The 21,225-nt window shown below is 39.8% G+C and overlaps 5 protein-coding genes across 13 annotated transcripts; 2 read left to right on the forward strand and 3 right to left on the reverse strand.

Annotated features, from left to right (window-relative positions):
* Positions 1 to 474: 474 nt before the first annotated feature.
* On the forward strand, positions 475 to 7,432 carry LOC109545332 (protein yellow). Of its 2 annotated transcripts, none has more exons than XM_019915961.2 (9): positions 475 to 829; positions 3,787 to 3,935; positions 3,990 to 4,170; positions 4,342 to 4,583; positions 4,948 to 5,094; positions 6,320 to 6,599; positions 6,654 to 6,946; positions 7,002 to 7,173; positions 7,226 to 7,432. In XM_019915961.2, exons 2-9 carry the CDS (start codon positions 3,836 to 3,838, stop codon positions 7,428 to 7,430), a joined length of 1,620 nt encoding a protein of 539 aa, XP_019771520.2. In that variant the 5' UTR covers positions 475 to 829; positions 3,787 to 3,835; the 3' UTR covers positions 7,431 to 7,432. The 2 variants fall into 2 exon arrangements, with proteins under 2 accessions (XP_019771520.2, XP_048520162.1); XM_048664205.1 differs by lacking the exon at positions 475 to 829 and adding an exon at positions 1,685 to 1,933.
* LOC109545336 lies at positions 7,426 to 9,083 on the reverse strand. 2 transcript variants are annotated; one of them, XM_019915967.2, is made up of 5 exons: positions 8,741 to 9,083; positions 8,494 to 8,690; positions 8,185 to 8,432; positions 7,936 to 8,136; positions 7,426 to 7,883 (listed from the first exon to the last, which is right to left on the reverse strand). In XM_019915967.2, the coding sequence occupies exons 1-5, from the start codon at positions 8,999 to 9,001 to the stop codon at positions 7,480 to 7,482; spliced, it is 1,311 nt and encodes a 436-aa protein (XP_019771526.2). In that variant the 5' UTR covers positions 9,002 to 9,083; the 3' UTR covers positions 7,426 to 7,479. The 2 variants fall into 2 exon arrangements, with proteins under 2 accessions (XP_019771526.2, XP_019771525.2); XM_019915966.2 differs by having other exon boundaries at positions 8,185 to 8,441.
* Positions 9,084 to 9,390: 307 nt separating this feature from the next.
* Positions 9,391 to 15,322, reverse strand: LOC109545337. 3 transcript variants are annotated; one of them, XM_019915970.2, is made up of 6 exons: positions 15,141 to 15,322; positions 10,774 to 10,869; positions 10,613 to 10,718; positions 10,409 to 10,482; positions 10,188 to 10,350; positions 9,391 to 10,132 (listed from the first exon to the last, which is right to left on the reverse strand). In XM_019915970.2, exons 2-6 carry the CDS (start codon positions 10,861 to 10,863, stop codon positions 10,026 to 10,028), a joined length of 540 nt encoding a protein of 179 aa, XP_019771529.1. In that variant the 5' UTR covers positions 10,864 to 10,869; positions 15,141 to 15,322; the 3' UTR covers positions 9,391 to 10,025. The 3 variants fall into 3 exon arrangements, with proteins under 3 accessions (XP_019771529.1, XP_019771527.1, XP_048520166.1); XM_019915968.2 differs by having other exon boundaries at positions 15,125 to 15,296; XM_048664209.1 differs by having other exon boundaries at positions 10,774 to 10,887; positions 15,141 to 15,284.
* A 46-nt stretch (positions 15,323 to 15,368) lies between these two features.
* On the forward strand, positions 15,369 to 18,276 carry LOC109545331 (SET domain-containing protein SmydA-8). 3 transcript variants are annotated; one of them, XM_019915958.2, is made up of 8 exons: positions 15,369 to 15,694; positions 15,965 to 16,083; positions 16,137 to 16,321; positions 16,376 to 16,695; positions 16,785 to 16,994; positions 17,045 to 17,300; positions 17,354 to 17,569; positions 17,630 to 18,276. In XM_019915958.2, the coding sequence occupies exons 2-8, from the start codon at positions 16,037 to 16,039 to the stop codon at positions 18,064 to 18,066; spliced, it is 1,671 nt and encodes a 556-aa protein (XP_019771517.2). In that variant the 5' UTR covers positions 15,369 to 15,694; positions 15,965 to 16,036; the 3' UTR covers positions 18,067 to 18,276. The 3 variants fall into 3 exon arrangements, with proteins under 3 accessions (XP_019771517.2, XP_048520158.1, XP_048520159.1); XM_048664201.1 differs by having other exon boundaries at positions 15,369 to 16,083; XM_048664202.1 differs by having other exon boundaries at positions 15,369 to 16,083; positions 16,376 to 16,686.
* LOC109545333 (inositol-3-phosphate synthase) lies at positions 18,156 to 21,186 on the reverse strand. Of its 3 annotated transcripts, none has more exons than XM_019915962.2 (8): positions 21,065 to 21,186; positions 20,396 to 20,548; positions 19,958 to 20,130; positions 19,305 to 19,900; positions 19,084 to 19,241; positions 18,925 to 19,033; positions 18,634 to 18,875; positions 18,156 to 18,562 (listed from the first exon to the last, which is right to left on the reverse strand). In XM_019915962.2, exons 2-8 carry the CDS (start codon positions 20,501 to 20,503, stop codon positions 18,371 to 18,373), a joined length of 1,578 nt encoding a protein of 525 aa, XP_019771521.2. In that variant the 5' UTR covers positions 20,504 to 20,548; positions 21,065 to 21,186; the 3' UTR covers positions 18,156 to 18,370. The 3 variants fall into 3 exon arrangements, with proteins under 3 accessions (XP_019771521.2, XP_019771522.2, XP_019771523.2); XM_019915963.2 differs by lacking the exon at positions 21,065 to 21,186 and adding an exon at positions 20,700 to 21,030; XM_019915964.2 differs by lacking the exon at positions 21,065 to 21,186 and adding an exon at positions 20,656 to 20,680.
* Positions 21,187 to 21,225: the final 39 nt, after the last annotated feature.

Consider the following 21,225-nt stretch of genomic DNA (forward strand, 5'->3'; position numbering starts at 1 on the left):
ACCGGTTGAGCTATAAAAAGCTAGTTTCCATGGCGAGATAGAGCGTTAAATTGCGTACATTTTTGTACCAAATATTATCTTAGAAATGTTTCTAGTCTTGACGCAAAACGCGAAAATTCAATATTAATGCGAGTCTAGAACCGCTCTTATTCGTTGGCTCGTTAGAGAACAACTTTTTGGATGATTTTTTAAATGAGGAGTCAATTGGCAGGAACAAAGTGTGCTTGAACAATCCAGACCAGAATCGCTCGTGCCCCGATTTCTTGTTTCAATGCCATAATGAGATTGCAAGCAGTGGGCCAAAGTAACAACTTTTTTGCATAACCCATACCCTCTGGCTTAGCCGATTCTAATTAAATAAAGTAATGAAAGTTCGAATGGTATCAGAAACCGTATTGGCTAATTGGAATCTCCGAGCTCCCACCTTCAAGCTGATTAGACACGAGCCATTACATTAACCCGATGTATTTATATGTGAAACCATTTACTTTTGGGCCGTCGCATTTCCAAATCGAAACCGAATGTTTGCCGAGATATAGACAAAATTATCAGCTTAAACTACACAAGCTTGTCATTTTCTTTTTCGCATTAAGGCGGCAGACCGCGAAATTCAAACCGCAAATATCTCTCAATGGATTTTCGTTGAAATTTCGGCGTTTTTGTTCTTTTTTAGCGCGTAATTTCTTCAGCGAATTCTCCTGGTGCGTGGTCTCAGTAGGTTTCAGTACCCGAACCACCAATCTTGGTTTAAATCTACTCTATAGGTTCGGATCGGTTAGTGATTTTTTTAAGGATTTTGCCAGTGATTTGGATACTTTTTTCAGCTATGGTAAGTATGTAGAGACTTTAAGGCAGAAACAGCCAACTAAGGCCTTACATGGACAGCTTGGCAGAAACTAGTACTTCAAAGCCACTTTTTTGAATGAAAAGGTTTTCATTTACCAAATCAAAAGTTTTCAACTGATTAACAGATTTTCAAACTATTTGCTTCCAAACTGGCTCATTGCCAGGGAAGAGAAACAGTTGTTGAAACCTATGAAGCAAAAAACTTGCCCTCATGTCAAGTGATTAATATCGTATCAACATCTGTAAAGCGATATATACGCTGAAACAATTAAATTCTCAAACGAAAAAAATCAGTTAGTTGCTTATTTTCGTCACTCTCGTTTGCAAATCGAAAAATTAACTTTGAATGCTACTGGTTGCACTATGAGCACTTGTAATTGCACGCTGAATGGAAAATCTAAAAAATACAAAAACGTTTGTGCGAAATTGCCTTAAAACCATAAGCAAACAAAAATTGATTGAATGCACTCGTTATTGTTGGTTAATGCAATTGTTCCGGTTACATTTTTCCATCTAATGACATTTGTATAAGTAAAATGACACACTTGGCTTGAAGAAAATGGTATAACGAATTTTGTTAGGAAAAATACCACAGAAAATCGGGTTTAGTTAAGGCTCAGAAATCGGGCAAAATGGTATGCAACAATGGGCTTTCCATTTAAGCTTTGAATAAGGCGAAATTAAAGCTTTCTAATAAATGAGTTTTGAACATTTCCAACTTGGAAAGCTCTTTGAAATATCCACCGGAGAAAAAGAATCGCAAAAGGAAACATAATTAACCATCTATGAAATGATCGAGCAAGAAAACAACTGCGAAAAAGTAGTGCGATTATGAAATTGCAAAGTCACTATTTTTTAGATGCCTCAATGCAACCGACCACAAACAAATTGTTTATTCATTTACATCTGATTTATTACTTGATTGTTTATGCGTCTGCTTGGATTTACACCGGTTGCTTTCTATCTTCTATGTACTTCAGTAATTATTTAAGGGCCTAATTGAATGCAACTGGTAAATTGTGCTTGATTCAAGCAACTTAAACAGCTTTGGAAGTTTCGCACATGGAGAAGAAGGATCTTCTGTACGGTGAGTAAATTGCTGGAGAAATGCAACCAATTTCGAATTACCATGTAATTTTCTTTTAACAAAAGGAAAAATTCCATCACTTCCAGAATTTAATAATGAAAGTGATTGAAATTCAGTGAAAAAGTGCATATAGAATGACTAACTCCATCGCCATGTATCAAGTGTTTCTTTGTTCTACTCGTTAATTTAATGTCGCGTTAAATAACGATTTTTTCAAACCTCTTATAAGTACTTTGTTATATAAAAGGCTTTTTCTGGCGGATTTGACTTGTTCTCTACTGTTAGCTAGTTATTGTGGCTAAATGCGACCCGAATTTAATTAATTGACCTGAATTGGCCAACGGAAACGTACATGGTTTTAACAAAATAAATGCTGTTATCGAATTTAATGTTAAAAAAACGGCGCGATTTATAAAGATTTGTACAAATTGCTGTTTGTGCAAGCAGCCCAAACCAAGCAAGTGCAGGCGATGTTGAAATTTAGCAAGTAAGAACAGAAGGAAAAAGAGAAAACACAAATTTACTGAAGACGCCAAACGGCATTATCAAGCAGAGATCAATTAATTAATAAAAGAACATGCAACTTCGGTGTTTACATTACGGTGCACACTTTTGCACTTAGCAATCTGTTGACACTGTTTCGCTTGAGATGCTGCACCAAATTAGGTCGATTTTTCAGATTGTAACTGTGTGATTAACGCAGCAAATATTTGAGTATTTTAGCATACAAATTCTTGTCCATAATGATAATGAATAAAATACTAATAAGTTTCAGCACAAAACGGAAAATAGTGAAATTTTCAAAGATTTAATGTCCGCGAAAGTCGAAGAACACCCGAAGGAAGTGGAAGAAAAATAGCCAATAATAACATTGTTGTTGTATAGCTGTGATCATTTGTCTTATAAGAATCTAAGACTTCTAAGTTTCTAAAGTAATTTGGTTGGAATGCTGCCATTACAATAAAAAATCGACATTCCTCTTTAACTCTCCTAACAGATGGGAAATTATATAAAGAATAGGCATGTAATCTTGCGACCATAAAAGCGACTATACGACAGCAGTCCTTTATAGTGAACAAGAAGTAAAAGAGTGGAAGAAATTGGTGTTTTCATAGAAATTAATGCGCGAGAGAGTGGAATATCCTTTATTGAAAACTAATAGAATTTAATTATTTATTTCATGTTAGAAAATGCGTGCCAACTTCACATTAGTACAAGCACAAAGAGAGTTAAGGCTTCCGGGTTTAATGGTCAGCCGTGTGCTACCAGACACTAAAAATGGTATAAAATTGCATTACAAAAAATAATTAACCAAATAAATCTTGACCGAAAAGTTGAAAATCTGAAAAGTGGCCGAAATTGAGGGCAGGTTTTTCAACATTTTCAGCGTTCGCCTGTTTAAAGCTGCTTCCTGCAGCGTCTGTTGTTAAAACTTTTCATGTTTATTCAAGCTTTTTACAGTTCGAAATGTGCCAGTTTGTGGGTGGCCAAATGTGCAAACTTCAGGTCATAAATAATAGAATGTACTGAAATATTCTTTCACCCGTTCGAACGTTCAAGCCACGGCCGTTACTGACATAGATACATCAAACCGGCAAAAATGATTGCAAATTTCAGTTTGATCGGTCCAATTTCGAGCCGATTGCTAATTAATGGGGGCCGATTATGTAAACAGTATTAATAATTTAAATAGCCGTTTCACTATGCGTTCTGATTGGCCTGAAATATCAGAAACACTCCACACGATGTTTCTTATATCATCAGTCTGGTTAGGAAAATTGGGGATTTTGCCAATTAAATGAGCCTAAAGGGGAAATGATATCCCGAGTTTTAAACTTCCATGATTGTTTCAGATATCCATTTGAAAATGCCGTTCAAATAGAACGCCATGAAAATTCCGAAATGGCGGTGGATAACTGGTTCCAAAACTGGCATCAGCCATTTGTCTCCATCCCTTATTCCCATCCGCTTAACTATACCAGGAACCATGAAGATTATTCACGTAAGTTTGTTGAACTTCTAAAATAAAAAAACATAAAATTTCAATTTGTTCTAGATGATAAGTCCCTAAGCCCTGTGCGACTTCTGCCGGTATTAATGTCATTAAATGTGTTAAAGCCCGAAAGGAAAAGCTCACGAAATAAACATCAGTATTCCAACACGTTTTTCAAAGTAGAACCAGACTTAAAAGAACCGTATCGACACTATCAGGATAACGAAGAGTCCAGCGGAGATCGGTAAATTTAAGTGAAACCAAAATACAAACTAAGTAAAATGATCAAAAGAATCAAGAGTTTTGTCACCTGTAATCGTAATTGCAAAAAGTCTTGCATTTTTGTTCGATGACATCCAAAATCCCGAAAAACTCGACAAATAATTGAACTTACTTGGAGTTCTTATCCCAATAGATTCTCCAGCAAATACCATCCCAATCCTTTGGGGTTCCCAGACCCATTTCATGGGAGAGCAAACGACGACCAAAAAAACCAAACCTATGAAGAAGAACATTATTTGAGGCCCTTGGAAGTGACTGGCCCCTTTAAAACTTGGTACAGATGGAAAACCATTGACTTTGCCTACCCGTCGTCTTGGGATAGAGCGAGGGCGATTGTAAAGGGCGATTACATCGAGGAAAACAACTTACCCTTAGGTAAGAATCAGCGGGTTATACCGCAATGGCCAAGCCTGATGTTGTAAGAGGCAGAAAATCAAAATTTTGCGCATTAATAAAATTTCTTTTTTTGTTGGCCAACGCTTCCTCAATTGCGCGCATTGATTTATGGCATTATTCCGCGTAAATCAACCAAATACATATTGATTGCTAATTTATGGCCGATTTGTAACTGGATTTCCGAAAACTGTATCTCGGTTTCTACTGTTTACCAATTTATATACGATTTATTACGATTTTATGGTAATTTGTTATTAATATTCACTTAAAAATCTGCCTTGAGTAAGTACAACTATAAATTAACTTAATAAGACACGAAACGGCAATAAAATTAATTTTGCAGGTATAGAAGTGTACAAAAACCGAGTGTTTATTTCGCTGCCTAAATGGAAAAAAGGAGTTCCAGTGACTTTGGCCCAACTGCCCAGAGTCCCCAAAGAAGAATCTCCGGCTCTGATACCGTTCCCAAATTGGGACTGGCATTCTGAAAGTGAGTTCCTACTCAGATCCTTAAAAACTTGAAAATTAAGAGAGTCAATCTGACTATCAATTACTGTCTGGGTTATACTGTGTATTAAGACACTTGTGTGTTAATGTGGCTCTGTGTGTAGATGGTAGACTTCGGATTGCATTTCGTGAAGACCACCCGACGTTACCATATGGTTTCTGACCCTCCCGGTAGTGATTATTTACATATTTACATTATAAAGCCGCACGAACGAAAGTGCTCAAAATACTTGTCTACTGATTACTGATGAATTCTTATTTATCTCGGTTCGATCATTATAGGATCCTTCAGTATGAGTAAATCATTGATATATCGTTCTAAAACCAGTGATTTGGTCTAAAAATTGTATTTTGCAAACTTGAAATCGATTGAGAATCTTGAACAATTTTTCAAGACAAATGATATCAATGTTTTCTTTATGGATTTAAGGTCGATTTGCGTTTGGAAAAACAGCAAATATGCATGTGGAAATTTTCTGCGTAACTGTTAATATCTCCGTTCGATTTGAAAAGTTTGAAATTTGTGGAAGAACGAACGGTTTTCTATAAAAACTGCATTTCGGAAAATTGCAATCGGTTAAGGTCGGAAAGACGATTTCCCGAACAAAATATTTTGAATTTTACCGCGATTAACTCATTTTCAAAATAGAAGATCAGATTGTCCGCAAAGTGTATTCTCGACACATTCACCGTCTATAAAAAAATTCTATTTGCAACCGTTTGGACCGAAATGAGCTCTGAATATATGCAGATCCGAAATAATTATTTCGAATCTGAAACTTCTAGCATGTTTTTCAATGATTCCATGCATTCCTCGCATCCATAAGCTGAAAATGATGTAAAATTTAAGACATTTTGAGAACATTATCAATTTTTCAAAAAATCGACCCGAACCCTTGGAAAAATGTCGGCCAAAAGTCAAAATTTCAAATGCGTGATTTTTGAGCTCAATCGATTCCTTTCGACGTAAGAAGGTCACAAATATGCACTTATAAAGCGTTTGGATCAATAATCAGGAAGAAATCGTCGGTTAAAAATCGTTAACTCTCAACGCTCAAAAAACCCTTAAAATGTGTCGAAAATGTCTAATTTCGGATATGAAACTTCTGGCATGTTTTCCAATGAATTCTTTGCTAAATGCGAAAGTTTCACAACACACCTTTTAGCAAACGTTGTCACGTTTTTCTAACTTCTGTTGATCTCATCAGAAAATTGCGACCTGATGACATCAGTGTTCCGCATGCAAGTCGATACTTGTGGCCGTCTTTGGGTGCTCGATTCTGGAAAAATCTCTATCACAACTGAGGAAGCCACCCAACATTGTCCCCCCAAGCTGCTCATCTTCGACTTGGAAACGGACCAGTTGATCGAGAAGTACATTTTCCGCAAAGAATTCATCCTCCAAGACGGCCTCTACTCCAACATCATCATCGATATCCGGGAGGACAACTGTGCGGATGCCTATGCCTACATGTCGGACGTTTGGAGGTGGGCGCTACTACGGCTCCTCACTCACATTTATTTGTTGTGAAAACCTTCCAGATTTGGAATTGTGGTCTATCGACTGTTTGATGGCAAAGCCTGGCGCATTACCGATCATCTCTTCTATCCAGATCCTCTAGCTGCTCGGTACAAGTTGCACCATTTGGAGTTTTACTGGATGGATGGCATCTTTGGCATGGCCTTGAGCCCTGCAGGGCACGCCTACGAGGACAGAATGCTCTATTTTCATTCAATGTCTGGATACCGGGAGTTTTATGTTAAAGCCTCCTACTTAAGGGAAGAGAAGTCGAAAAGCGATGGGAATGCCTTCAAAGTCCTGGGACAGAGTAGAGGTGAGTACTGCTCAAGAGCAGATTGAGCAGACTGCTGATGTAGAGCAAATTTCAGGCGACCAGGGCCACATTTCGTCTTCTGTGATGGACGACAATGGGATAATGTACTTTAATCTAGTCACGCGCGACTCCATGGGCTGTTGGGACTCAAGGAAGCCGTACAAGCGAGCTAATCTGGGCATAATTGCTCAGAGTAGGGACACTTTGGTCTTCCCCAATGACTTAAGGTAAAGCCAGCCGAGCATCAGTAGAGTGCATGCACTTGAGCCTCAATTTCAGATTGGACCAGGAAAAAAAGCAGAGCATGTGGGTTTTGACCAACAGACTCCCGTACTATCTGATGGAAGGCTTGGATGCCAGCATATATAATTTCCGAGTAATGTCAGCATATACAGATGATTCCATCCGGGGCGGCATATGTGACCCAGCAATACAAAACAGCGACACTTTCGTGGAACCCCTCAATGATATTCATTGTGATTGAAACCACGAGCTTTTATTTTTTTACATAAACAAGAATCTTCCAGCTTCCCCTACGGCGAAAGGCGAAAGCCAAAAATCTTCTTCACCAGTTGATCACGGGTGTTTTGCAAAAGCCCCACTTGGCACCCGAAATTTTTCGAAATTGTCTTCTTGAGCCCAAATCGCTGAGGACTGAAGCCAAGCCTGGCCCCTAAACCCACCTCCATCCTAACCCCGTTTAAACAATTCAAATCGCTTTGTTTCTCATTTTCCATGTCATTCAAGGTAACGGTAGCTATTTCGCTTTCATGTAGCGTTTGGTTGGATTGTCTGAGCTGCAGCTGTTTTCTAATGAAGCATAGACAGGTTTCCTCACTTTGGCCATCATCAGCCTGCGAGTGCGACTTGGGCATGTGCAGGCCCTTGTAAAGTTTTCCTTGCGATATGTAGAAGCTTCGCGTTAGGAGCGTATTTGCTACAAGCAACCAACAGTAGCAGAAAGTCGCTTAATTGGTACAAACCCGTACTGTAAACATCCGATAGGGAGACTTCTTTGAGAGCATGCAGGAATTGGCCTTTCAGCTGCTGGGCCCTTTCAACATCATGATCGGAAATTTCTAGGGCTCTCATGCTTTGCTCGATTATTGAAAGGTTTGCAGCAGAAAATGAGGATGGGGTGCTTTTATTTAAATTGGCGTGAATCAGGGAGTCAAACGACTTGGAACTATCTAAAGCATTTCATTGAGTAGAAGCTAGATATGCTCTCTTAAAGGTACCTTTGAGAACTCTTTTTTTCTCAAACAAGTCCCGGAGCTCAGCTTTGAGAATTTCCATCGATCGGTCAGCAGGAAAGCTACCAACGTCGCTGCTTTGCATGCAGTCCAAGCTCAAATCGGACAGCGAGTAGGACTTTGCCTTACTCACTAGGACTTCTTCTGGGCCCTGACTGTTTTTGGAAGCTACAGCTTTAGAGCATAGGGATTCTACTGAAGGCTCGTTCAGTTCGCACTCCATAAGAATTTCTCTGTAAAAGCTGCCGTTGCTTTGAAGATATTTCCTAGTATGCCAGGAAAAAGCTTCTTTACCTCAGAATGGAGAACCAAGCATACACGGAGGGACCATGTTCGATCACTTGGGCGATAATATAATCCAAGCAAATTGAGTTAAGGCCCTTTTCCTTGTGGCAGATGAAGGTTCCAAGCACAAAAGTGAGGGCATTCAGGATCAGGCATCTGATGATCCCCAGCAGCAGCCAGGGAAGCATCAGATGGGGTTTTTCCTCCTACATAGAGCCAAAGTATTTGGACGCTCTGTTGATTGAAAAGGACTTACGAAAATTGCCGGCCACAGCATGATGACATAGAAGGCCAGAAATATGTGCAACGTGAACGTTCTTACAACGACAATGGCACTGATGACGTATTTGAGGAACAGTTCCAGATATTTGGTTTTGTTCAGCTCAAGTTTCCAGATGTCCTCCACATTGGACTTCAAGTGGAAGAGCGAGAAATCCAGGGAGAGGAAACATATCCCTAGAAATACTATTAAAAGCACTTCGGATTGTCTAGGTAATCCCAGATAAAAGGCTAACATAACGAGTCATGTTCATCGGACTGAGAATTTTGGCAGTTTTGTGACAACTTCAATGTTATTTCACTGTTTTACCAGGAATGCTTCATACAAACTTGCCAGCTTTCATGTGACACCCTGTAACTACAGGAAAATGTTTTAGGGAAAATTTCCATCTGACTTTGTTCAATAATTGGTTTGTCAACTGTAGAACAGCAGCATAAATGCTGCTGGAAATCGCGGGCTTTTAACTGTATTTTTTAATGAAATGTGTAAAATAAATCGGACTTTTTTGAGAAAAATTCATGGCTTTCATGGATTGTTTTGCTAAGTTGATTTAGTTGGGAATCATTCAGGGGTTCATGAAGGAAAAAATTGTCAAGTCCTGACTGAACCTAAAACAAACTTCTAAATCATACCAAAATAAAATTATATTTGCATTAGTTACAGAAACAAAAAAATACAAAAATATATCATTTGCTGTTTGTTCAAATACATAACCAACGTATTGTTGTAAGAAGGTAAAAATCTCCATAGATGCTAAATTTCGCCGATGTAAAATATCGGCGCAAAACGCGATGTAAAGTACCAGTTCAGGTTTCTAGAGTGTTATTTTCAGGCTAAACCCAACTGAGGAGTGAAAATAGGCCCTGAGGGTGCCAGCAATTAACACATCAATTTTCTACATACATGCAAGACCCTACTTATTTACCCTACAGCAAGATCATTCTTTATATAATGTAGTATTAGTTGAATATATTAAATTGACTTACACAAGTAAAAATAAATACTAATTATTCATATAAACCAACTAATCTAGTTATGGCAAACATTGGCGTAAACGATGATTAGTTATATTAATAACAGCATCTTACCGAGAAAATTTTCAGGCATGGAATTGACCATTTTTTAAGTGGAGTGAAGATAAATTGGTCAACAAATCGCAAAAAATCGGGTTTTAAACCGTCAATTACTACCGAAAAAACAACTCGAAACCCGCTTTTGCGTGCAAGCTGGAGGAATTTTCAAGACATTTCAAAAAACGTTTTTAGTACCGTCTTCTGAACGGGTCTTTGGTGTAGGCGCCCCGTTTGGCCTCCTGCCACACCTGGTAGAAGAAGCTGAATGAAACCAGCCACATGTAGGTGTAAACCACTGGAAACACAATGAGAGAGAAAATAAGAATAGAATTTTGCAAAAATCGGCTCACCAAATGTAATCAGTCCCAGTATCAGCCACAGGGTGCCATTGAAGTTATCATTGGGCGTGTTCTTGCTGTAGAAATGAATGGAAGTTACGATAACGGACACCAGTAAACCGATGATTAACATTCCTCCAAGAACCACCCAAGGCATCATTAAGTAAAAGTTGCGCTGAAATTGCGATAAAACTGTTATTAAAAGGTTCTTTTTGGGTTCGATTAAGGTTTACCTTTATGGTTCCTACTATGAGCAGGATTGACAGTATGATGGTCAGGCATAGGTTTACTATCAGGATTATTTGGACTGAAACACACACAAAAATACTTTGCATTTGCAGACAGGAGAAGGATTTTGTTGCGCAGCTCTAGGCAAGATTTTTAAACGAGCAAGATAATCCTATTGCAGGAGTGTTACTTAACTCGATGTTACTTACTAGCAAGTTCTGGTAGAATGGAATCCAGCACAATCATCCTAAATTGGAAGTTGATGATTCCGCACATGGTTAGAGCGATGATGATTATTGTGATGATGGACAAAATCTAAAATTGATAGCAACATTGTGGGAACATTTCAAAATTGTCGTCCTGTACTTACAATGGCCCCAGCGCCAGCCACCAAAGTCCCCGTGCGAAGAGATCCGCAACAGCAACATCTCTTCAGGAGGCATGCCTCGCAACCGCCCATTTTTGCCTGAAATTTTTCAAAAAACTATCTTGGGTTTTTGCCAATTTTCCAGATAAATATACACATTCTTCCAGTTGACCGCAACAGTTCAAATGCGCAATTAAACATCTTGACTTCTCATTATTCCCCTCACAAATCGAAGTCAATTAAAAACGATGTTAATGTTTGTACGCTAATTGAATTGTAACGAAGTTGCCCTTGAATGTCGCAGATTTGAACGAATCCTAGGTGTGTTTAGGAGGAAATCGGTCAGCAGCTGTTGGATATGAGCAGGAATTACAGAAGTGTGTATTAAGCACTTGAGAGCTTTCAGATTGAATTTAACGGTTAATCAACATCCCGGTTGGTTTGCCACAAGTTCAACACAAAAGCGTGCTAATTTTTTTTTATTGCCGACGTTTCGACACGTTCATTCTGGCATCCTCAGGGCAATTTCACGTTGAGGGTCTGCGGAGGCTAACAGAAATATGGAGAAATCTCGGCCAATTGAAAAAACAGACTTTTGCTATTAGGTTCTAGCAGTGGAAACAAACATGTTTTTTCAAACTGCCGACGTTTCCTCATTTTTATTTTGGCATCATCAGGGCGGCAGGTTGTTCAAAAAATAATTTCTCAAAATAAAACCGCTTTTGTTGTGGAATTGTTACTGTGGTGGCACCCATATTTTCAGTTAACATTGAAAAGTGCATAAATCTTTGACTGTAGGTACCAAGGTTACAACACACTTGGTATAGTCTACACATCGATGCCGTCATAGGATTACGTCATTTTGCAAACCACTCCAAGAGAAAAATGCTAATCTCTGCCCACATTTTTCTAATGTTGTTGTTAAACTTTGTTCTGCGAAGATTTCAGGTATTTTTAAGCGCGCCTAGACGCGCCAGTTGTTTGCAAAGTGTCCAACAATTAGGCGCCGCAGGAAAGATTTGCCGGAACCCGTTAGATGTGGAAAGCCCCAAAATAGTAAAAGCTGTAAAACACTGACTTTTTGAATAATTTATCAGCGCTGTTTAAAATCTAGATTTGTTTCTGGCACGGTCGATCAAACCAAAAATTAACATTTGCAAACCACTTGCTAACGAACCCAAAACTCTGTTAATTGCGCCCACTAATTAATGTGGCATTGCGAAATTACCCCAATTATCTCTAGTTTACAGGTCAGAATGTTTAAATTAGCAAGAAACCCAAATAACTGGTGATGTGTATTTATAAAATGGATTTTGCAAGCGCAAAAATTGAGATAACTTTGCCACAACACGATGCAGACTCCAAGTATTCCCTTTATTTGTTGCCTTAAACCGTATTTTTCCTGTGATAAATGCATCGCATGGCCATGGCCTAATATGGGCGCATCAACTACTGACTAATCGCAACTTTTCTCCTTGGCAGTTGCAGTTTTTCCTTTTTGGGCCACTTGGAAGTACCGATACAGTGGTTCAATAGACACATTAGTTTTTTCCTGCTGATTTTCGCCCATTACATACCGATGATGTAACCGGGAAGTCAGAAACCGCTTCTTCCTAGAGCGAAAAAATTAGCGCGCTGCGCGTTCCGTGAAACGAAAAAAATTAGCCGTTTAATGTCAGCCCATAAATCCAGACCCGACATGATTAAGAAAAGTCGCAGATTGCCCTTTATAAATACGGGCAGATACGATCTTGACCCAAAAAGCGATCGGAGCTTAAAATAGTTGATTTGATGGGATCGCAGGAAATTGCCTTATGGTAGCCCCACCTTCATTTTCGTTGTGCTCAATTTGCAGAAAATCGTTTCGTTTGGGTGAGGTTCCTACAGGGTTTATTATAACTGCCACTTTTACTACAAAGATGTTTAATCTAGAAACTGCTTCCTCTGGAAACCTGAAAATTGTTCCACTTTTCTTCGATGCGATCGCTTTAAAACACAACAGTTAGAAAACATGTGTGGTAAAAATTCCTCACCCACTGTAGACAATCAAATCTTTGTTGATGTAAAAACAACAATTTGTGACGGACGTAAAGTGTGGGCGTTTTTCATGACGATGAACGTAATCCTGCGAATCTGCTCCTTAAGTACCGACTTATTCCAGGAAAACACGCTACAACAGTTGAATCATATCTTCAAGCAAAGTTGGGTTCTTAGGGATCTTTATCTTCATCAGTAGATGGTTGAAACGATTTTTTTCAAAACAGAGCTGAATGTGAACATTTGGAAGCTTGAAAAAACCGCAGCTCAGTGAATTGTTTTCGACCTAAAAAGCACCTTAATATGCATTACGGTTAATGGCACCTTAAATCGATAATTTTGCTTCTTTTTATGCGGTTATCGTCTTTAGCCGAATATATTTTCAGAAATAACGTCTTTGGATCATTCTGAACTGATCTGATTATCTGATGACTAAAACCATTTTCAGTTAGAGTTCTGCACAGTTTTTGGATTCCCAACTGCTTTCTGAATCCTTTTTTCTTACCTTTCGATCAATCTCAAAAGGTTTTCGAGTGATTAATATTTTTGCACACAAACTTGATAAAGTTTTTAAATCCGTACACGCAGAAGTTCAATTGTTCTCTTTCTGGAGTATTTTATTGATTTGTTTGATTGCTCTGTACGATCAATGTGATCAATTCCCTGCAAAAACGGGTTTTATCTTCGGCACTTCCTATGTAGGTATAGGATAATAATATTTTATTTGAAATATATTCTTATTGAGTTTCAGATTTTTGGATAATATATAGGGTGTTCTATTTGAAAAATCCACTTCTTCCCACTTGAAAATCAAGCGGTATAATAACTTAGTTTTCGCCACCCTGTATAATTCTGAACAAACTATGCACCCAAAATGAATGGACATTATTTTGGGATTCTGCACTCAAAATTTGAACTTTTTTTCGATCAAAATACCGCAGTTATAAACATTAAGTTAGAGATTTGGTCACAATTTTTTACAAGTGACTACTTGCCTAGAGTGTTTGAGTCTACTATAACAAAGCTATCATCGGCTAAGGGCCGTAAACTCTCAAAACCGGCTTAAATTAGGACAGAAATATCGATTCTTGCAAGGAAAATGCAGTATTATTTGATGATTTTGAGCGATTTGCTTTGGGAACATTTCCTTGAATGGTTCAACAATTGAACATTTATTTAAATTTCTGAACAATGGAAAATGTTCTCTGTTAAATGGCAATTTTCCGATTAACTACACTTCACCAACTGAATCAGCAGCATTAATAAAATGACTCCCACTTATCAGGTCCAATTATTTTGGTCGCAGATATTTGCAGGAAAGTGATCTTCCAAGCTGGAATTTAGGAATATTTGCGTGTCGATTTTGGGTCTTTTGTGAAATTCATGGCAAAATATTAATGAGAGATCAGTGGATGTTTATGGAAACACCTCAAGTTAACGCAGAAAAACAGACGCTTTCCTGGAACACTTTTCCGCCGTAAATGTTTATAAATGTTTACGCTCAGTTAACACGTGTATTCACAGCATCCCAACACGGATCAATGCGTTGATTGCTGTTCATTTTGTGCAGGTCGAGACTGGTAAAAAGTGCCAAAAATCGTACTCCAACATGTATTTTTAGTGCTGATGATCTAAAATGTTTACTTAACCTTTGGAATTCTAAGTGCACGCCAAGTTTATATTGAAAACAAATAACATTAGCCGATTGACAGGATCAAGATTTTTTTATAAATAATGTTGAGCAAGATTCGACCATCATCGGCTCCACATTATCCAGGTTATTCGAGCATTTCATAAGGCAATCAACTGCTTGGCATTCCGAGACTGTATAATGTTGAAGCAATCAAAGTTAAATTATGTGCTTTTAAAGTGCTTAAAATTCACAGAGTGTGGGCTAGTCAAATAATGCTTTTCGTCTTTAGAGACATTCTCTGGTTTTCAATTCCATTTCCATTTCATTTTGTATCTGCTTTATTGCAGATTTTGTCTTTTTTGAGGCAAAGCACCAGACCAAGCGTTATTGATCGGCATTTATATGGGATTAGGAAGCTGTTAAAAAGCTATTAACATTCTATGGAAGTTTTGAGTAGGTGCCTTAATTGGGTTTCAAATTTTTTTGAGCCTGATCAGCAATATTTGGATTTTGCCAATTTAACTCTTCTGGTTGGTTACTGGAAAGTTTCCTGTAAAAATCCCAGCTTTTCTTAAACATTTTCGCAGAACTTGAAGCTTTCAACTTTTCCCAAGCCGATAACTTCCAATTATTGAACCATTCGGTACGCAACAAGTTATATCATGAGCAGCTAAAAATACTCACTGTTCTTGAAACTCACCTCACTTTGCAACTCCAAGCCACTTGCAAACAACTGCACCCGCTCACCACGATAACCAGGGACGAAAATTCGATTTTTTGCGACTAAACTCGGGCAATTTTCGCGACTTTTTCGCGATTTTCCCGTGCCAAGTGTCAAGGCAAAAATCCGCAAATGAAATCGCGTTCAGCGCGTAGTTGCAAATTGTTTCGAATTCCGGCGCCATCGTCAATCGCCCACCGTCGGCCAGTTCCGTACGATTTGACCATCACGTTGACCATGACGTAGATGGGAAACGACCATGGTTTGGTTGGTAGTAGTTGGCCAAGAATTTTTCTGCTGGCTGAAATCTGAATGATTTTTTTCAGGACTGGAAGGTTTAGTTGTTTCAATTCAATGTTTTTGTTCTCTTAGTTACATAAAATCAAATTTTCTTAATGGAAATGAGCCTCCTTTTTGAAATGTTCATTCAACGAGCGGGTGAAGTTCAACGGACGGTTTACTCTTGCATATTTCTTCTTGATCAAACTAGCCTCCAAATGTCGCAGATTTGAACAAATCATAAACGCGAGAAGGTACAGACATACAGGCAAGCCCTTTTACTTGTGCCAAAAGCCACTTTTTGAGAAGCCTTTAAATTGCATGAAAACACCGATTGACAATGCCAATCTCTTGCTCATTATACAACATTTTTTGCAAAATCAATTTTTGGAAATCTTTAAACTGCATAAATCTTGAAAACTTGAACTGCCAGTTGCCTAACCGCGATAAAGCCAATATAAATTTCAGTATCTAAGTATCTATTTTTAAATGCAAACAATTATAAAACTAGCTCAATGTTTCAGTGCTATATTTATAATCTAACGAGGAATAACTGTGGCCCGGTGCACTGCGAAGACATTCTTCTGCTAGTGAAAATGACTGCTAAAACCTACAAAATCACCCAGAGTGATTCGCTGGGCCGGTAAGTCTTTACTTACCAACTATTTTGGGGGCACAGCTATGGATTTTTGCTAGGTATATGGTGGCTAAAAGGCAGCTGAAGCAGGGCGAGCTGATTTTAAAGGAGGAAGCTGTTTTAGTGGGTCCGCACCTCAATGGCCCAGCCAGATGCTTCAAATGCCTCAAAACCATCAACCTCCTCATGTGCTCGTTTTGCAACCAATGCAACACGGCTCTAATGTGCACCAACGACTGCCAAGGTAGTTTCTTCCCTCTCATCCCCTTTAAGTTCAAGTGAGAATCAAATGTTTCAGGCAAGCACCATTCGGACGACGAATGCCTCACATTGAGAACCCAGAAAATCAAGGGTCAAATCCTAGCGGAAAACCCGTCAGTGATTTTTCCCTTGTGCTGTCTTCTACTGGGCATCTACAACCCAGAGGTTTATGAAGAAATCATCAGCATGGAGTCGCATTTGGAGGAGCGGAGAAACACGCCCATTTGGAGACGGCACAAAATATCAGTGGAAGATATTCTGAAAGATACCAACCTGCTCACCCCACAAGACCTACAAGAGGAGGTTGTACAGAAAATCTGTGGTATTCTGGATGTAAATTCCATAGAGGTAAAATGTGTACGTTGCCTGTTTTGTAGTGGTCCGTTGGGTTTGCGTTCCCCCAAGCTCTCTGAGCCAAATCCAGTTCGTTATCTAATGTCTTCTAGGTTCGGCCGGCAAACCTCTCAAACCTGCCGATAGTTGATCCGGAAAAGCAGTGTCTTAGAGGGCTTTACCCTAAAGTCGCGATGATTGCCCACAATTGCCTACCGAATGCCTATCTTGCCGCTGATGATAACTTTTCAATCAGCGTCTACGCAAAAGTCGACATCAAAGAGGAGGCGCCCATTTTTATCAACTACACCAATGTGCTGCAGGTGGTTGAAGGCTCAGCGGTTTTGCTCGGTTTTAACACCCACTTTCTCAGGGAAATCAAGAACGCCAACTGAGTTTACTGGAAGGAAAGTACTTCACTTGCACCTGTAGCCGTTGTCGCGATCCTTCGGAGCTGGGCACCGAAATCAGCTCATTGATTTGCCATAAATGCAGAAAAGGCTTCCTCCGATACACGGAACTTGAGGAGAATTTCCAGCTCTGGAAATGTTCCGAGTGCAAGCAATGCTTCAAGGACTTTCTAATCAAGCTGGCTATAGAAGAAGCAAAGAGACGCATTGATGATTTGGGTAAGTGGGTTTAACTGAAACTGGCATTGAGCTAAACTCTCGGGGACTCTTAGATCCAACGGATGTCCAGCAGATGGAAAACCTCTACAAGAAGCTCCTGCTGACCTTCCATCCCAACCACTATCTGCTGCTGGGCCTCAAGCAAGCCCTAGTTTCCCTCTACTCAAAACTGCCTCCTACCAAGAGCAATTTGAACAGAAAAATCGACCTTTGCGGAAGATTGATGTCGGTCTTTGGCAAGCTTGAACCGGGAATATCCAGGATTAAAGGTGAGTTGATTTCGAAAAACCAACCAAAGCAAGTGGGTGAACATTTGCACCTTTTCCCAGCTCTGACAATGTACGAACTGCAGTCAGCCATCGTGGACATTTCAAACAAGCAATACAGAGATAAGGAAATAGGCGATGAAGAGTTGATAAGCGAGCTGCAAACAGCGGAGAAAATCTTGAAGGATTCGGTTAAATACCTGCTCTATGAGCCACCCAAGAGCCCTGAAGGCCGAATGGCTCAGATGGGGCTAAATGAGCTGAAAATGCTGCGCAATTCCATTCAGAGTATCCAAAAGGATCTGGTAGTCAGCAAGGAGCAGCAGGGCGATAAGAAGGCGGAAATCGCGAGGCGGCTAAAGGAGAAGTTGGAGAAAAATAGAGAAAAAACCCAGAAATCCTGCGAAGGTGTGATTACGCCTGATGGTGGAGACGGTGAAAATGGGAAATTGGCAAAGCCTGGCGGCAAAAAGAGGAACAAGAAGAAAACTGTGACGTGAAAAAACTCGTCCAATTCAGACTGTGTTACTTTGTAACTGTGTTCCCTTTGTTTCCCTCCAATTAGTCTTATAGCCAAAATGAAGCACAATTAGGAAATATCTTCATTTTATTTAATAGACAACATATAAATATAGGAATTTATCGGTGTAAACATTTAAAGGGCAGCTGCAAGCCGAAACCATTGACACCAATAAAGCGGTAGTAGAACAGTTGAGTTTCCTTATTTAACAGACAATTCCTGGTGATATTAATACATTTTGTTTGTACGTACCGTCGGAAGCAGTTTAATTGAAATCGGAACAGTTACTTTCCATTCTCCAATTTAACTTTCTTCGACTGAGGCTCTTCGTAAGCGGTCTGCGACATCAGGAACGGAACCTTATGCTCCAAAGTCATGTTGGTTTCCGGCGGAAGTCCCGTACATGCCCTGAGGATGTTCTCGATGCAGGCTCTTTGTCGAAACAAGGAGTTTACAATTGGAGTTCCTTTTGGCACCTAATGCAAATAAAAAAATGTTTCAATTGCAAAATACTGCAGTCAGTCCATTGCAAAAGACTTGAACTTACCAATGGTGCTTTGCATAAGTAGCTAAGAACAGACAGAACCGGGTGGAGTTTTGTGTATTCCGCATCCTCATTTTCCAGTTTTTTCACTTCAATGCGCGAAAACAGCTCGGCCAGAAGAACCAGGTCGAGAATCAAGGGCGCAGCCAACAGAGAATCTTCGCAGGTGTTGTGAATCACCAGAGTATTGTGACCTCCCATCATTATTTCCGAAATATACTCATCCATAGCACGTTTGGAATCACCTAGAAAATTTTTCAGGACCAGGAGTCTTCGCTCCGCCCATCTACTTACCAACATATGGCACATATTTGATGACAACAACATGATCGGGTTTTTCGCCCGGCTTGTAGAGGATGCTGTTGGAAGCCACCATGTCATCCACCACGTTGCTTTTGGAAATCTAAAATCTTCCAGCTAGAAGGTTTAGTTGGCAATTGCCAAGTCACTTACCTCTTTTGAGCGGAACTGTTCTGGAGCGCTCAGGTTGCGCCCGTCGTTATTCCCCAGATGGTTGTAGCTTACGATGCTTACCGGCTTAATCCCGGCGCTTACCAGGAAGTCCACCAAGACGCTCTTGAGCTTGGTTTGTCCTGATTTGAAGTCGTCACCTTGAAACCATCCAGCATTAGTACGTACAAACCAAACCAAAGTATCAAGCATGTAGAACTGACCAGCAATGAACACCTTTTTCTCTTCGGCCAACTCGATCAGCCCCGGAACGAAAGTGTTTTGAGGCGAACCGTTTATATAAGTGCATCCCTTGGAAATGGCCGCATAGGCATAGAGGGTTGAAGGCGAAATGTCTTTGTAGTTGCTCTTGATGGCCTTCGACAAATTCTCCGCGGTGTCGTTGATGCCTTCCACAATGCTGGTGAACCTTTCAGTGGTGGCAGTCCAAAGGACTATCACCTCATCCAGCTTCCACTGGTTTCGAAACTCTTCAATATCATCCATTATGGTCTTCACCTGATCCAGCTTGGAGCCATTCAGCACATTATCAGCTCTGGACTTTTGGTTCTCCGCCACATAATCCTGGTTGAAGATCGCTGCTCTTGGTTTGCGCTTCTCCATGTGGGGCTTCAGCACTTCAACCAGATCGGGTGGGAAGACTTCGCTTCGCTTCAAAGCGGCTGCTAAATCAAGTGCGCTGATGTCCCAACCATCAATGATGAGATTATTGGGATCCACGATGGGCAGCAGATGGGACATTGGCACATGGACTTCATCAGCAATTCGGACTGTGGACGCTTGAGTGACTGACCCGAACCTAAAGAAGGTAGTGGGTGAGTGAGGATGGAGCGCTGGAGGGCGGGAAATTTTCTACCAGTTGGCGTCTTGGTTGCCTTTTCGCGTTGTCCAGGAAAGCTTGAGTTTGTTGGCGATGAGAGCAGCGGTGAAAGAAGCTCCGTTGTTTCCACCCCATCCCACCAACATCACGCCCAGTTTGGGCACTTTGCGTTGAGTGCGGAACATCAGTTTTTCGGTTAAAGTGTTCACCTGCAAAAGGAAAATCATCGTGATAAGTTTCCATGGTTGAATGCACAATTATTCGGAAGGAATTGGGATATACAGGGTGTTTCACAAGGAAATGCAAATGTAAAAGTCACTCAATTGTTTTTTTATAAAATAGTCAAAATAGACGTTTAGGTGAACGAAAATTAAAATTTTTAGTAAAATCGCCCATCAGTTTGCTAGTGAGCAAATTCTAGAAAAAATTCATTCACCCCATAAATCAATAAAACAGTTAAAGGTGCAAACTTACCGCAATACTGGACTCCTCCTTCTGGGCCTCAACATATTGATAGTCATATTTTGAAATGATGTATTTGTTTGTGTATTCCACATTGGGGCTGTTGACCACCACTTGCATGTTGGTGCAGCTTTTTTTCACAGTCTGCCAACGCTTACGAATCAACTGGAAAATGACAAAAAATGGTACCGATCATTCGATCATCAAGATGATTGCAAACGTGTAGATAGTTAACTCCAAATTCAAGCAAACTAATAATACAATAAACTTACATGTAAATAATCTAATTAATATATTTCTGCCGATCAGGACCTACCTTATTAGCATAGAACTTACACTGTGGGAGATCAAATCTAACTTTGATCGCGTTTATTTTTAGAGGCGCTATAAATTTTAGTATCAACAATCAGAGCCCAGCCATTGTTTATGGTAATTCAAAAAATTTATGGAGTAATCACATTCATCTGGCCTGGGAAATTCCGCAAATTCGAATTTTTTTAAGGCATTATGAGCCCAAAATAGAACACTATTTGAGGTAGCTGAAGACACGTCCTTTAACTTTTAGATGGAATCTTGCAGAAAAAATCGTTTTCCACACTCCTACGCACATCAAAACCGGCAATTTTGCCCTGATCGTTCCAGCAAACATTCAGCTTGGGCTGGAAACGGGGGAAAACTTACCAATGGAAGAATTTACAACGAAACCAGGACCTCGAACAAACACTTTCCTTATACGTAGGTTAGCACAGCACTGACATCTCAATGTAGAGGATTTTGCTTGCCGGAAATATCGAGTAGAATTATTCTGGAGAATTCTGTTTAGGCCCTTGAAAAAAGCCTGC

Source organism: Dendroctonus ponderosae, unplaced genomic scaffold (genome assembly GCF_020466585.1).
Source record: "Dendroctonus ponderosae isolate FM_Combo_2020 unplaced genomic scaffold, Dpon_F_20191213v2 Dpon_F_20191213_2, whole genome shotgun sequence".
Lineage (NCBI taxonomy): Eukaryota > Metazoa > Arthropoda > Insecta > Coleoptera > Curculionidae > Dendroctonus > Dendroctonus ponderosae.

Bases quoted from the DNA above. Each gene is read 5' to 3' on its own strand.
- LOC109545332 (XM_019915961.2), top strand. From the start codon at position 3,836: ATGGCGGTGGATAACTGGTTCCAAAACTGGCATCAGCCATTTGTCTCC. The intron at 5,095-6,319 runs GTGAGTTCCTAC...TGATCTCATCAG, and splicing joins TTGGGACTGGCATTCTGAAA to AAAATTGCGACCTGATGACA. The intron at 7,174-7,225 runs GTAAAGCCAGCC...CCTCAATTTCAG, and splicing joins GTCTTCCCCAATGACTTAAG to ATTGGACCAGGAAAAAAAGC.
- LOC109545336 (XM_019915966.2), bottom strand. From the start codon at position 9,001: ATGTTAGCCTTTTATCTGGGATTACCTAGACAATCCGAAGTGCTTTTA. The intron at 8,442-8,493 runs GTAAAGAAGCTT...AAGCAACGGCAG, and splicing joins GCTTGGTTCTCCATTCTGAG to CTTTTACAGAGAAATTCTTA. The intron at 7,884-7,935 runs GTACGGGTTTGT...GGTTGCTTGTAG, and splicing joins CTCCCTATCGGATGTTTACA to CAAATACGCTCCTAACGCGA.
- LOC109545337 (XM_019915970.2), bottom strand. From the start codon at position 10,863: ATGGGCGGTTGCGAGGCATGCCTCCTGAAGAGATGTTGCTGTTGCGGA. The intron at 10,483-10,612 runs GTAAGTAACATC...TGTGTGTTTCAG, and splicing joins CATTCTACCAGAACTTGCTA to TCCAAATAATCCTGATAGTA. The intron at 10,351-10,408 runs GTAAACCTTAAT...TCGCAATTTCAG, and splicing joins TCATAGTAGGAACCATAAAG to CGCAACTTTTACTTAATGAT.
- LOC109545331 (XM_048664201.1), top strand. From the start codon at position 15,956: ATGTTTCAGTGCTATATTTATAATCTAACGAGGAATAACTGTGGCCCG. The intron at 16,322-16,375 runs GTAGTTTCTTCC...CAAATGTTTCAG, and splicing joins GTGCACCAACGACTGCCAAG to GCAAGCACCATTCGGACGAC. The intron at 17,301-17,353 runs GTAAGTGGGTTT...GGGGACTCTTAG, and splicing joins GAGACGCATTGATGATTTGG to ATCCAACGGATGTCCAGCAG.
- LOC109545333 (XM_019915962.2), bottom strand. From the start codon at position 20,503: ATGCAAGTGGTGGTCAACAGCCCCAATGTGGAATACACAAACAAATAC. The intron at 19,034-19,083 runs GTAAGTGACTTG...GGAAGATTTTAG, and splicing joins AACAGTTCCGCTCAAAAGAG to ATTTCCAAAAGCAACGTGGT. The intron at 18,563-18,633 runs GTAAGTTCAAGT...TATTTGCATTAG, and splicing joins ACTTATGCAAAGCACCATTG to GTGCCAAAAGGAACTCCAAT.